General features: G+C 37.9%; 1 protein-coding gene across 2 annotated transcripts in view; it reads right to left on the minus strand.

Annotated features, from left to right (window-relative positions):
* Nf-YC (nuclear factor Y-box C) overlaps nucleotides 1–12,882 on the minus strand; it is a 107,889-nt gene that overhangs the window by 42,987 nt on the left and 52,020 nt on the right. For both annotated transcript variants that reach the window (XR_012758062.1, XM_075377668.1), the window contains exons 4-5: nucleotides 10,381–10,557; nucleotides 164–325 (exon numbers count right to left, since the gene is read on the minus strand). Coding sequence is in view for 1 of the 2 variants with exons in the window: in XM_075377668.1 (XP_075233783.1) it covers nucleotides 164–325; nucleotides 10,381–10,557 (339 nt within the window). In the remaining variant the exon portion in view is untranslated. The remainder of the gene's footprint in view (nucleotides 1–163; nucleotides 326–10,380; nucleotides 10,558–12,882) is intronic.

The raw sequence follows: 12,882 nt of genomic DNA on the forward strand, positions 1-12,882 counted from the left end.
ATCTGTAGTATTAGTGGTTACTGAAGGTAAACAAATTTATGTTGTAATATAATCAAATGAAATAAATAAAATCTTTATGTTAAAAAAAAAAAAAAACTATAGTTGTTTAATATACTTTTAGATTAAAATAAGATTTTTTATAAAAAAATTCAGAGATACATACTGGAATTTGTTGCACTTCACCATTTGGTGTTACAATTTGCTGGAACAACTGAACACCTGCAGTAGCAGCATTTGTATTATGGGTAGGACCTTGAATTTGTATCACTTGAGGTTGATTATTTGTGACATTAGCAGCTACATTTTGTGTTGCTGTTGATGAGGCCTGCAAACAAATAAAAATATATTATAATAAGACTCAGTGATAGATAAGAAAGATGATTAGAATAACATAAGTCAATTAGGTAAGCTAATATGTCGCAACTATTCTATTCTACATTATTTTTCTGAGGGTTTTATTAACACCATCCATGCTGTTGAAAACTGTCTTTTCACTGAAAATTTATATGCTCACATCACCATTACGATTACTTTTTCTGAGTGATAGCATTGTCCTATCTATATATATATATATATATATATATATATATATATATATATATATATAGTCGCCAAATGGCTTCGACAGTACGTGGCACTAACTAACTTTATTGTAGCTCTGAAAAGGGTTGTTTTTGTTGTCGATTGGCTTTGACAGCTCATTGCAATTACTAACCTTATGGTAGCCCTGAAAAGGGCCATTTTTGTGTTAGCTCTGAGAAGAGCTGTTGGGTCCAGAAGCTGGTCTCCAGCAAAGTCGGGGAGTTGCGGCTCATCCATTGACGTCAGACCGGGCTTCCCCTTCAGCGGCAGTTGGGTCCACACTACAGTGTGGCAGTGGTGGCCTCCAGAGCCCTGCAGTGTCAGAGGTCGGCGTTGGTTGTCCTTCACCAGCGTGGCCGAGGCATTTCTCCCCAAGCAATCCCACACTGGGCCGGCTACTGCTGCTGAGTCTGTCGGCCAGGGCAATTGAAGCCCGACGAGCTGGAACAGAAAGGTAGCATTTGCGTGCGTCCAGCGGCTCCCTCGACGGGCTGGCCAGGCCTGCTGCTGCAGCGGGGATGTTGGCATCCACCAGGAGGTCCCACATTGAGGTGGCCAGGAAACTTCTTCAGTCTTCTTCCATCTTCTTCTTTTTCCTGGTCTTCTCCAGGTTGACGATGAATTGAAAATTCACTCTTGTGAAGTTCAATTCAAGAACTTGAATTTGAAGAACTCTTGAGGCTAGTTCAATCATTACCATAAATTAGTAACAAACAGGGTGCTCCTGGGATGCTGTTTTAGTATATGCAATGGGGACATTTTATAATATCTCTGCAAACAGTCATCCAATTTTCAAAATTCAAACAGGGTATTTGTTAATACATTGAAGGCTATCTTTTACATCCATCATGTATATTCTTGATCTATCAGGTAAGAGTTATTTGGAAATTATATATAGGTATGTATAAAGTTTATTGTTTGTTATCGCACCAACCAGCCGATTACTTTCAAATTTACAGGATACATTCATGTTATCCCAAGAAAGCTTTTAAGCCAGACTGAGACCCTAGCCCCCTTGAAGGTTAAGATATTAAAAATATTAATTACTTCTTCGCCCCCAAGGAGAATGAAGTTATGAATTAAAGACATTAAAGATAAGGAAAAAATAGAATTATCCTTTTACTTCATTATTAAATTTCTGCCGCCATGGCAAAGAAATAAGTTATGAATTTTTTATCGTCAAAGCTGTGTGTACTTTAGTTACCGTGGTTACTGTTATTCTATGTTATTGTAATTTAGTTTTTTTTCAGGTTTCTGTAAACCCTGAATACTATAATTGTTATTTATCAGTATTATTTTTACACCATGAGGATAACACACAGTGTGGGGGTCCAGGGGGTGGAGCCTTCTGGGTAGATGGAAATAGCAACCTAAGCAAGTTGTGTGGGTGTTCAGGGTGCTGGTTCCCCTGCAAATTGGGAATGGCCAGCAAAGCAAGATCTGCGGCTTTGGGGTAGGCCCCAAGGAGCCCCTGAGTTGGCTCTGGGATTCGCCTGAGCTCGAGGGTCTAGTTCTGGCTAGATGGGCCAATGTGTGTGTGTGTGTGTGTGTATTGAGAAAAAACTTGAGAGCCTTGAGAAAAATGAAGTACATTCAGTGAAAATGTGTACACAATAAAACTTATTTTCACAGGATTTCAAATTTTTGTTGATTTTTTAAAATAATAAAAATAGAATTATAAAAACAAAACAATTTCTGTTATCACACAATACTGGGGAAAACCACAGTCTTTTTTGGCTGCAGAATCTCCCTTGGAGGAATTGTTTTGGATATATAAGAAAAATATTTACTGACTTTTTAACAGAACCTGGAAAAATAATTTTAACCTCTATTTGATCATTTTATCTACTATTTGAGTAATCACCTTTTTTCTTTATATTGCAACATAATGTATATTTCCTAAACATCTCTTTTTAAAAATTGCTTTAAAATATTTTCAGAACCAGGATTGCCTTTTATTTGAAATAATAATGATGAAAAGGAAATTATTATTTATAAACTGGTATCATTCATGAGATTACATTCTAGTTCTGCTGAACTATAGCATCAGCTAAAAGACTGAATTATATCTACATGTCATCATTGCAGTTCAAAATTTGTCCATTTTGTAACATACAAATATCAAAATTCACTATCACTTCTTGAAAAAATATAGAACAGGAAAGTTATGAAAAAATATTTAATAAAATAAATTTATTGGTGGCACAAGCATTTCTGTGAGTTATTAATGTCAATTATGTTTGTAGCAGGTGCCCATCTTCTGCAATGATGAAAATGCGTTTTGTAAGTCTAATCAAAAAATGCTATCAGTATCTTAAAAAGAAACATTAATAACAAGTGCAGTACTATAGCTGATCAAGGACTCAGGAAATGCCTATCTTTTTAATGAACATATTTTTTGTAAAATAAATGTATTTTGGGAACTTTTTGAAGCTAATTCATATAATTTTGGTCAAACCACTTTTCAAATCATTAAGGGTCAATATTATAAAACTTTATGCACAATAAATTATAGGAGATGAGATGTGGTGTTTAATATAAGTTCAGACAAAAGGGAAGGAAACGTTATGCCAGAAACCATTTAATCACAGAGAATTGCTCAAAATTAATTCATTCCAGAAGATCAATCGGTAAAGAAGGAAAAATATAATCCTGAAAAATTAAAAATAAACAATTGCAATGTTTTGTATGATTTTGTGTCAGCACATCAGTTACCAAGCCAACTGTGCAGTATCCTTTCATTACATAGTGTAACATCTGGAGCATCTACCACACTCTCCTAATTTATCCTCTCTTAAATCTCTCTGTGATTTTTACTTGAATCATCTCTAGAAATCAATTTTGAAAGAAACAAGATATAAGGACTCAGATATTATTGCTGACAAAAAAAGCAGCAGAAGATTTCTTTCTTTTTTTTTTTTTAGGGCGAAAAACGGTTGAACGTTATCATCGCCCGGAAAATAAATAAATAAAAGTAATTAAAGCTGTTAGATAAAATTAAAACTTAAAACTACTATCACAGGAAACAAAATCCGGAATGGGTGTAAAAGGCCCATTCTCGGATAACAAAAACACTAACATGTAACTTAAAACTACGTTAAAAACTAACATATTAAAAATAAATAAAACTTACAACTAAAAAAGGAGATAAAACTTAAAACTATTATGTTTAAAGTCTTACAACTAATATCACAAAAATCTTACAACTAATATCACAGACGAATTTGTAAAACATAAAAAAAAAAAAATATTAATATATATATATATATATATATATATATAAAATTTGATAAATTCCGATAGGGAGTGTAAAAGGCTCGCTACTCGGATAACAAAAACAATACATAGGATTAAAGTAATTAAATTTTTTTTATGTTAAATTTTTTGTATTAACCCTATACTACGCAAAAACAGAAACATCCGGTTTAAAACCTCTTTATCATTACACAAGATACCACAGATGTTTCTGGGTAGTTTAAATTTACGACGCAATGCCGCATAACATATGCAGTCCACGAGTATGTGGCGCACAGTCACGCGGCAGTTGCATCGTGCGCATAGAGGTGCTTGTCCTCTTGTCAACAGGTACTCATGTGTCCTATCCGCAATCGACAGAGAACTACTTCCTCACGCCGGGGTTTTCTGTATGAGGAGTCCGATGGTAATACAGAATCTTTAATCTGACGGAGTTTATTATCAACGGTAGCCGTCCAGTCACCTTGCCACCTTGCTCTTAGTGATTGTTTTACATAGTTAATGAAATCAGAAGTAGCAACTCGGGTGGTGAAAGGAGGCTGGTTACATGGTTCTTTGGCAGCGGAATCTGCATGTTCATTACCTGGAATCCCTATGTGGCTAGGGACCCAGTAAAATCTTACTTCTGTGTTGCGATTATTCAACTCAGCGATTGCGTTGTAAATTTCAATGACGATAGGTTGTTTGGAATAAAAGTTTTTTAAGGCTTGGAGAGCACTACACAAGTCACTGCAAATAAGAAATTTTCTATATTTAGGGTTAATGATGTTTAGAGCCTTATTTATAGCGTATAGTTCAGCGGTAAACACACTCGTAATACCGGGTAGACCAAACATATAAGTTCTTTCATTGACAACAAATGCACAGCCAACTGTATCGTTTTGTTTCGATCCATCAGTGTATACAACCGCGTCTGGTTTCATCTTGGAGAAAACACACTGAAACATTTGCTGAAAGACAATAGGTAGTGTTGATTGTTTATTGTATGTCGTAAGGTCAAAATTAAAATTTATAAGGTTTATTCTCCATGGAGGATATGAGCAAGGGTACGTAGGAAAGAATGACGGTGTGTCAACATTTATATGGTGCAGCAGACGCCGGGTACAGACACCTACAGGTGCAGTACGACGTGGATTGTCCTCATACTTTCCTAGATTAGGATTTCTAAAGACTGAGTCAAGAGCCGAGTGATTTGGCTGTCCTCTGAGACAAGCAAAATAAGATAATCTCGTCTATCCCAAAGTGATGGTTCACCACAGTCTACAAGTAAGCTTGCGACAGGACTTGATCTAAACGCGCCTGTGGCAAGCCAAAGGAAAGCATGATGTACACTATCCAGCATTTTAAGCACGAATTGACGAGCTGAAGAGTAGGCGACACAACCATAATCTAAACGGGAGCGAACAAAGGAATAGTAAAAACGTATCATACATGACCTATCGGCTCCCCAGTTGTTGTTAGTAAGGACTCGCATCATATCTAGAAGTTTGGAACATTTTGTTTTTAATTCTTTTAAATGTTTGACCCAAGACGGCTATCAAAAAATAAACCTAAAAACTTGACATAAGTAGAGATAGTAATAATCTCTCCATTCAGAAAAACTTGCGGAATAGAAGGGTTTCATAGCCGAGAAAAAACTACACATTTTGTTTTTTCAGCTGAAAATGTGAAACCAGTAATCCTGGACCAAGCTTCAAGGTGAGATATAATGTTCTGCAGTAGTCTCTCTGCTGTGGGTGTTGAACGGCTTGCAATGTAAATAGCAAAATCATCAGCAAATAGAGAGCATGAGACAGGAGCCTGCACACATTTGGTAATACTGTTTATGGCTATAAACAGTATGGCTATAAACAGTATTTTCCTTATGGAAAATAAGGTGGCACTTAATACACTACCTTGAGGCACTCCATTCTCCAAGATGACACTATCTGAGAGCGAATCATCCACACGAACAAGAGCCGTTCGGTGATTTAAGAATCCCCGGATAAAAGCAAGCATATTGCCCTTGATTCCCCATTCTTTAAGAGTGTTAAGAATACCACGTCGCCAGGCTGTGTCATACGCCTTTTTTATATCAAAGAAGATAGCGACGAGGTGTTGGCGATTGAGGAAAGCGTTTTGTATGGCTGTTTCTAGTGACACTAAATGGTCAATGGAAGATCATCCTTGTCGAAAACCACACTGTTCTGGAGATAGAAAGCCATGTTTCTCCAAGTACCATGTAAGTCTGCGGTTTACCATTCTCTTCATTATTTTACACAAAACGCTTGTTAATGAAATAGGGCGGTAGCTTGAGGGGTTGGTTTGGTCTTTACCAGGTTTTAGTATTGGTATAATAAATGCTTCTGACCAGCCGGGTGGGAAGACTTGTTCAGAGAATAAACCGTTGAAAATATTCAAAACTTGTTGTAGTGCCGAATTAGGAAGGTGTGAGAGCATGGAAAGGCGAATGTTGTCCAGTCCAGGGGAAGTGTCCCGTGAGTTTTTAAGTGCATGTAACAATTCCTTAAATACGAATGGGGTGTTTAATTCACCAACCGAATCACCAATGTTTAACGATAATACTTCTATCTGTATCTTGTACCTTTGAAAATCGTTATTATATGATGAGGTGAGAGACACCGAGCGGAAAGATTTTGCTAGACTATTTGCCACAGCCGAAGGTGATGAAAGGAGTTCTCCTTCATCAATAAGACCGAGAATAGATTGTTTCGGTGATCCGAAAATTGCACGAATTTTTTTCCACACAGTAGACGTGGGAGTAGTGCGTGAGATAGTGCTCACGTATTTCGTCCATGAATTCCTCTTACCGTTCAAGAATACCCGACGGCACACCGCTCTAGTCCTGCGGTATAAATTTAGATGTTCAGCTGTAGGCCTATGATTAGATTTGCGTAGTGCCTGCCGTCGATTCCTAATAGCATATTTGCAATCATCGTTCCACCATGAAACGAAAGGACGTCTAGGATTACCCGATGTTTGTGGGATATATCAGTTGGCATTCTCAAGTATCATGGACGTAAAAGAGGAATACTGGTCAAGGATGTTCGCATCATCGTCATACTGCAATTGGAAAGCTTTATGGTATCCATTCCAATCCGCCTTTTCAACAATCCATCTCCGTGGCCTTCTTTTAATCTCGCAGTCTACATCAAAACCAATAATAATTGGTCTGTGATCACTGCCGTGAAAGTCATCACAAACAGACCAATTAAAATGAGGGAGTAAATTTGGCGAGCATATGGAGAGATCAATGTTAGATACAGTACCAGATGATAAGGACATGAATGTGTGTGATCCATTATTCAGTAGACAAAGGTCCAAGTCTTGTCTCACTCTGTTTATCATATTTCCTCGAGTGGAGCAGAAGATTGAGCCCCAGGAAATATGATGGGCATTGAAGTCTCCTACTATTAACGATGTAGATGGTATTTGCGTGAGGAGATTTGAGACATCTAGAGCACTGAACTCAGTGTTCGGTGAGAGATACAGGTTGCAGATATGCAATTTGAAGGGGATAGAGACCTTTACTGCAATAGCAGGAATGACAGTTGTTAGTTGAATTCTTGTAGCCGACACCCCATTCTTCATGAAGATAGCCACTCCACCACTCTCCCTACTGTCTACTAGGCAGTCGTATCTCTCACAGAAGTATCCTCTGAGTGTTATTGGGTCATGTTGTAGAAGGTGAGTTTCTTGGAAACACATGATTAGTGGATCATGTGCGTGCGCTAGTACTCTAATATCTTCAATGCGGGACCGAATACCTCTAACATTCTATATCTATATCTAAAAGGTCTCTACAAAAAATTACACCCCGGCTCGTATTTAACGTTTTGTGGCATTCTGCACTTATATTTATACCACCCATATTACGGAGACGTAAGATAGATCGACTCTGTTCATCGTTGAATGTTTCGATCAGAATCGATCCGTCACGTAATTTCCTGATATTCTTCGGGGAGCCACTTGCACTTGTTATGGTTTTGTTTATTAAGAAAGGTGAAACCTTTTGAAGGGAGCCACCTTCCTGACTATTTCTGAGAACAACGAATCTAATATTTTTATATTTCGATTCTAACAAGTTGTGGTTCTCTTCAGTAGGACTTTTATCCTCATCAGACAAAGCTACCGAGGTCTCTTCACAAGACTGTATTTGGTGGTTTTTTCAGATGGACCACCAACCATCATTGTGTTTATTGTTAGAACTGAAATTTTGGTCCCACGAGTACCTACGAAGAATGGACTACTCCAGCAGAGCGCACGCGTACTGGAGCTAGAGCTAAATACAACTGGGTTCGCCCTGGTGCCCAGAGGACATCGTTCGAGACTCACTACGTAGAGCCATTCACCCATCGGCACGATTTGTTCCCACCTTGGGTTACGGTTGCGTTTCGTAAGATGTCGCAACACCACCGAGTGTAAATGTAAGAAATATCAGTGTAGGTTGTTGTGTAATTGTGTATGTGTGTATGTTGTAATTTATGTAGTGTTCTTGGTGTAGTATATGTGTATAAGGTAAAGTGTTCCGCAGCTCATTGTATAGTGGGAAGGAAAGCTGCGGAGGCTAGGCCCGTGGGGACGCCAACCCCCAAAGTCTTAAAGAATAAGACTCCCCGTCGGGGACTATCAGGATATGTGAGAAATGGTGAGGAGAGTGTTTTATAAATTTTTTTTGGGAGGGAATACACAATCTTTAAAAATAGAGAATTTTTTCTCTAAAAGTTAAAGGCACGTGGCTTCAACGACGGTTTGGGTGTGCGCATTCTGAGGGAATGGCTCGGCACAACGTCTACTGAACTGTTCCCGGCTGCCTACACAAAGTTGAAAATAGCGATCATGATTGCAAACCTCCCGAAAGGAGATGCCACTTGAAGAAGAATAATTCTTTGGTACTCGTTTTTCAAAGTCTTAGACACAACCTCATACAAAATAACATACAAATTGTTAATATGAATGTTATTGCCGTACCTATCAACGGGTTAGCGATCTAGAACGCATTGTAAAATTTCTATTTATCAGATTGATGAAAATATCATAACTGAGATGCAATGCCATACGGATCATGGTGATCTCATTATTAGGAATGGTGTTTGCTAATTGCTTATAGAAAGAGTTGTATGTTTGCAAGCTTTTTTGTTTTAAAAATACCAATTCTTGATAATGGCGTAGTTTCTTTTCGCTTCCTTTCTTATATTCTCAAGCTTTTTTCATTTTTTATTTAAAACAATTCTCAGATCGTGATCGCAAAATATCCAGTCCTTATCCTTCAAGTAACCTCAAATTGTCTTGCATGTACGTGCGGTACAGTAATCAAAATCAGGTGAGGGAACAACTGACTTTTAACGGTCATTCAATTCATACTTGAAGATACTTAACTCATACTGAGCATCATGATGATGCGATGGTAAGATAAAATCGTCTGCAAAAATACAACCTCAAAATAACTAACAGTATTAAAACTAATTACAACAGTAATGACAATATTGATAATCATTCATCTCATTATATCGAGTAACAGAATGCAAACAAAATAAAATAAAATAACGTTAGAGATTTAATTTAATTTTAACTGTTTTAAGGAGAGTATATATGGCTACAACAGCATTATTAGATTTGCTAAACGATTATTTTTCTGCTAAGTGACGACAAGCCAAACTCAACAGCTAATCACATTTACTATTCTATCTTCACTTTTAACTCATCAGTTTTTACTATCTGTCGTACTAAAGCTATATTTTAAAGTTATATTTTACTCTTGGCAGTGTACGACAGATCTTAATTTCGTAATCTTTTAAACGCATTTTATCAAAGAGAATTTCTAATTTTATATTATTCAGAATTTTGTTAATGCCTTAAAGAAACAATAAATTAAGTAAGCGTTTGCTAATAACTGTATTGACAGGTTTATTTGCTTAACAGAAGTATTTGTAGTTTAAAAGTATTAATTTATTGACCTTTTTCCCTGATATTTCTGCAATATTTTTGATTACTTTACAGAAACCAGTTGGTGATATGATATTCAAACTACTTCTAATAAGTAATGCTGACTTGAATGAGAGAAGATTTCTGATACAGAAGACAACAGTGATGAGAAAACTGTGGATGGTGTTCTTTAGGGATTAATTACTCTAAGAGAGAATACAGGGTCAAATTGCAGTCTTAACAAAAGCAACAGTCGACAAAAGCATGTTCTTAAACAGAATAACTTTCAATATAAAAATAATAGTAATAATTTATAATGCTGATCAGAGCAATATACAGATCTCTTATTTTGGGAACTTTCTGTAGCTACCTCATATTATTTATGGCAACACTTTTTAAATCATTAATTATTACTTTTTAAATCATTAATCACTATTCAAATAAAAAATTCATGTAAGAAAATGACATTTTCTTTTCTCTAAGGTGATAATAATTAAAAACAATTTAGGAAATCAAACATCACAATTTCCTCAAATGCTAAAAACAAGTCCTTCATAAATTCATACCTAATCTGGTAATACAAAATATTATGTAAAAATAAAAACCCCAAATATATACCTGATCGGGCTGGCTCTGTACAGTTACTGCTTGTATCTGGCCAGTTGTTGGTTGTATAACTTGTATTGTCTGAGCTGGCTGAGGATTACTAGAAGCCTGTGTTGTTCCTCCACTATTGTTGTTATTTTGTTGCAATGCTGCCTGATGTTGTTGTGCCAGCTGGAAGTAATAATGAACCTGATAACATTAAAAAGAAGTATTAATATTTACAAATGTATTCCAGAGAATAGTGATTCAGCTATTATACTATAAACAAAATTTATAAATTTGACTAAACTTCTAATATTATTTGCTACATAATAATAGGTGTTAAAATTTAATTCTTGAAATAGCTCTGTACTGAAACTGTATAGTGTTCCGCTGCATCAAGCGATGGTTGAGAAGTTCCCTGAGCTACGATGTAAGTCTGTCCAAAATATCCTGGATCAGCGCAGATCCCTTTTTACGTCTAATAGGGTTCCTGTGGATGTGGTGGCGTTAATCTGAGCTAATGTTTCTGGAGTTAGGGTTGTTTTCAAGCCCATCTTCAGATGAAAGTACTGTAGAAGAAGCAATAAGAGCCGACAATCCACTCTCCGATCAATTTGCAGAGAACAAGATGCTGTATGGTGGTATGGATCTGTCGGCCAGACAGTGTATACTGAGGCTGAGGGTTAATCACGGCACGAGGAACATAGTGGGCCTTATTATAATTGGAAGGCGCCTGGGATTGATGGAGTGCATAACTTTTGGTACAAGCGCTTTTTTCTGTTTACAAGCGTCTTGCATAATTTTACTCTGCCATCTTGCGAGATACAAGTCAAATGCCGACTTTTTTCACCCAGGGGATGACCTAGCTGATCCCGAAATCTTCTCCTGCGACAGCAGACCTGTCCAAGTACAGACCTATTACCTGTCTCCCTACAATATATAAGTTTTTTTCTTCTGTCCTCATTGCCAAAATCAATAAGCATCTTGAGAGGCATCAGATCTTAGCCGAGGAACAGAAAGGGTGTCGTCAGGGTAGTAGGGGCTGCAAAGAGCAGCTAGTGATTGATAGCATTATCTCTGTAACGCCAAAGAAGAGTCAGGGTAGCCTATATACTGCTTACATAGATTACAGGAAGTCCTTTAACTAGGTTCTGCATTCCTGGATGAGGTCTTACGTCTGTACAAAGTCGATCCTGTTGTCGTTGAGTGCCTGAGTGTCGTTATGGGTAAGTGGTGCACAAATCTTTTGTTGATTATTCCAGATAAGAACCCCATTAAGGTCAGGGTAACACAGATCAATCGAGGCATTTTTCAGGGCGATTCCTTGAGTGCTCTGTGGTTTTGCTTAGCGTTTAACCCTTTGTCTTCCATCTTACAGAAGTCCAAAAAGAGTTTTGCTCTTGGGCAGTACAGTTTCAGCCACCTCATGTATATGGATGATATTAAGCTTATTTCTGGCACTGAAAAAGGGGTCCGGCAACTTGTAAAAGTAGTCGAGAAGTTCAGTGTCGACATATGCATGAGTTTTGGTCTTGACAAGTGTAGGGTTAATACCATGAAGAGAGGAAAATGGTCGCAGACTGAGGCGTGTGATATGCTGCAAATGAATGCTCCTGCACTCATGAGTACAATGCAGCGTGGTGAGAGATATAAGTACCTTGGTTTCCTGCAGGATATTGGAATTAGCCATAGTCGAGCAAAAGAGGCCCTTACATCTGGCTTCAATTCAAGAGTAGAGTAAGAGCCATCATGAGTTCCCAGTTGAGTGGCTCTAATAAGGTAAAGGCCATCAACATATTTACTGTTCCGTTGGTTTCCTATAGCTTTGGCGTGATAAATTGAACACGGACAGATCTTGAAGGGCTTAATAGAATGATGCGTGTATCGTTCACGCGACACCACTCCCATCACCCACGAAGCTCCGTCGAGCGATTTCACCTGTCCAGGAATAGAGGAGGAAGAGGCGTTGTAGATTTACGGGAGGTTCATGCAAAACAGATACTGAATCTCTGGAAGTACTTCCTAAAGAAGAGTCAGTCCAGCTTGCTACACGGGGTTGTAGTAAAAAGTGACAATAGTCTAACCCCACTGCGCCTCAGTGATGAGAAATTCCAGCCCATTGAGGATACCTTCTCCGAGATCAGTGTGATGGATAGGTGGCGTTCGAGGGAGTTTCATGGGAGGTACTATGCGGCGTTTATGGATGAAGCCGAGATGTGTCTGTGGCCAGGCTGGAGTATGCCGAGTTGTTTACCAAGACAGAGGGCCTTGTATTTGCTATACAGGATAGGATCGGCAGCACACTCAGCTACAGAAAGCATGTCGTTATGGATCCTGCTGTAACCATTGACCTGTGCCGTCTTTGAGGATCGACCAACGAGTCCATCGAACATGTTAGCGGGTGTCAGTTTTTAGCTCCAAGGGAATATACAGTCCGACATAACAACATGGCGAAGATGCTTCATCAGAGGCTCGCTTTGGACCTAGGTTTCCTTGCCGTTTTAGTCCCGTATTTTAAGTATACTCCTCAGT

This window comes from Lycorma delicatula, chromosome 1, assembly GCF_047948215.1.
Source record: "Lycorma delicatula isolate Av1 chromosome 1, ASM4794821v1, whole genome shotgun sequence".
NCBI classification, from domain to species: domain Eukaryota; kingdom Metazoa; phylum Arthropoda; class Insecta; order Hemiptera; family Fulgoridae; genus Lycorma; species Lycorma delicatula.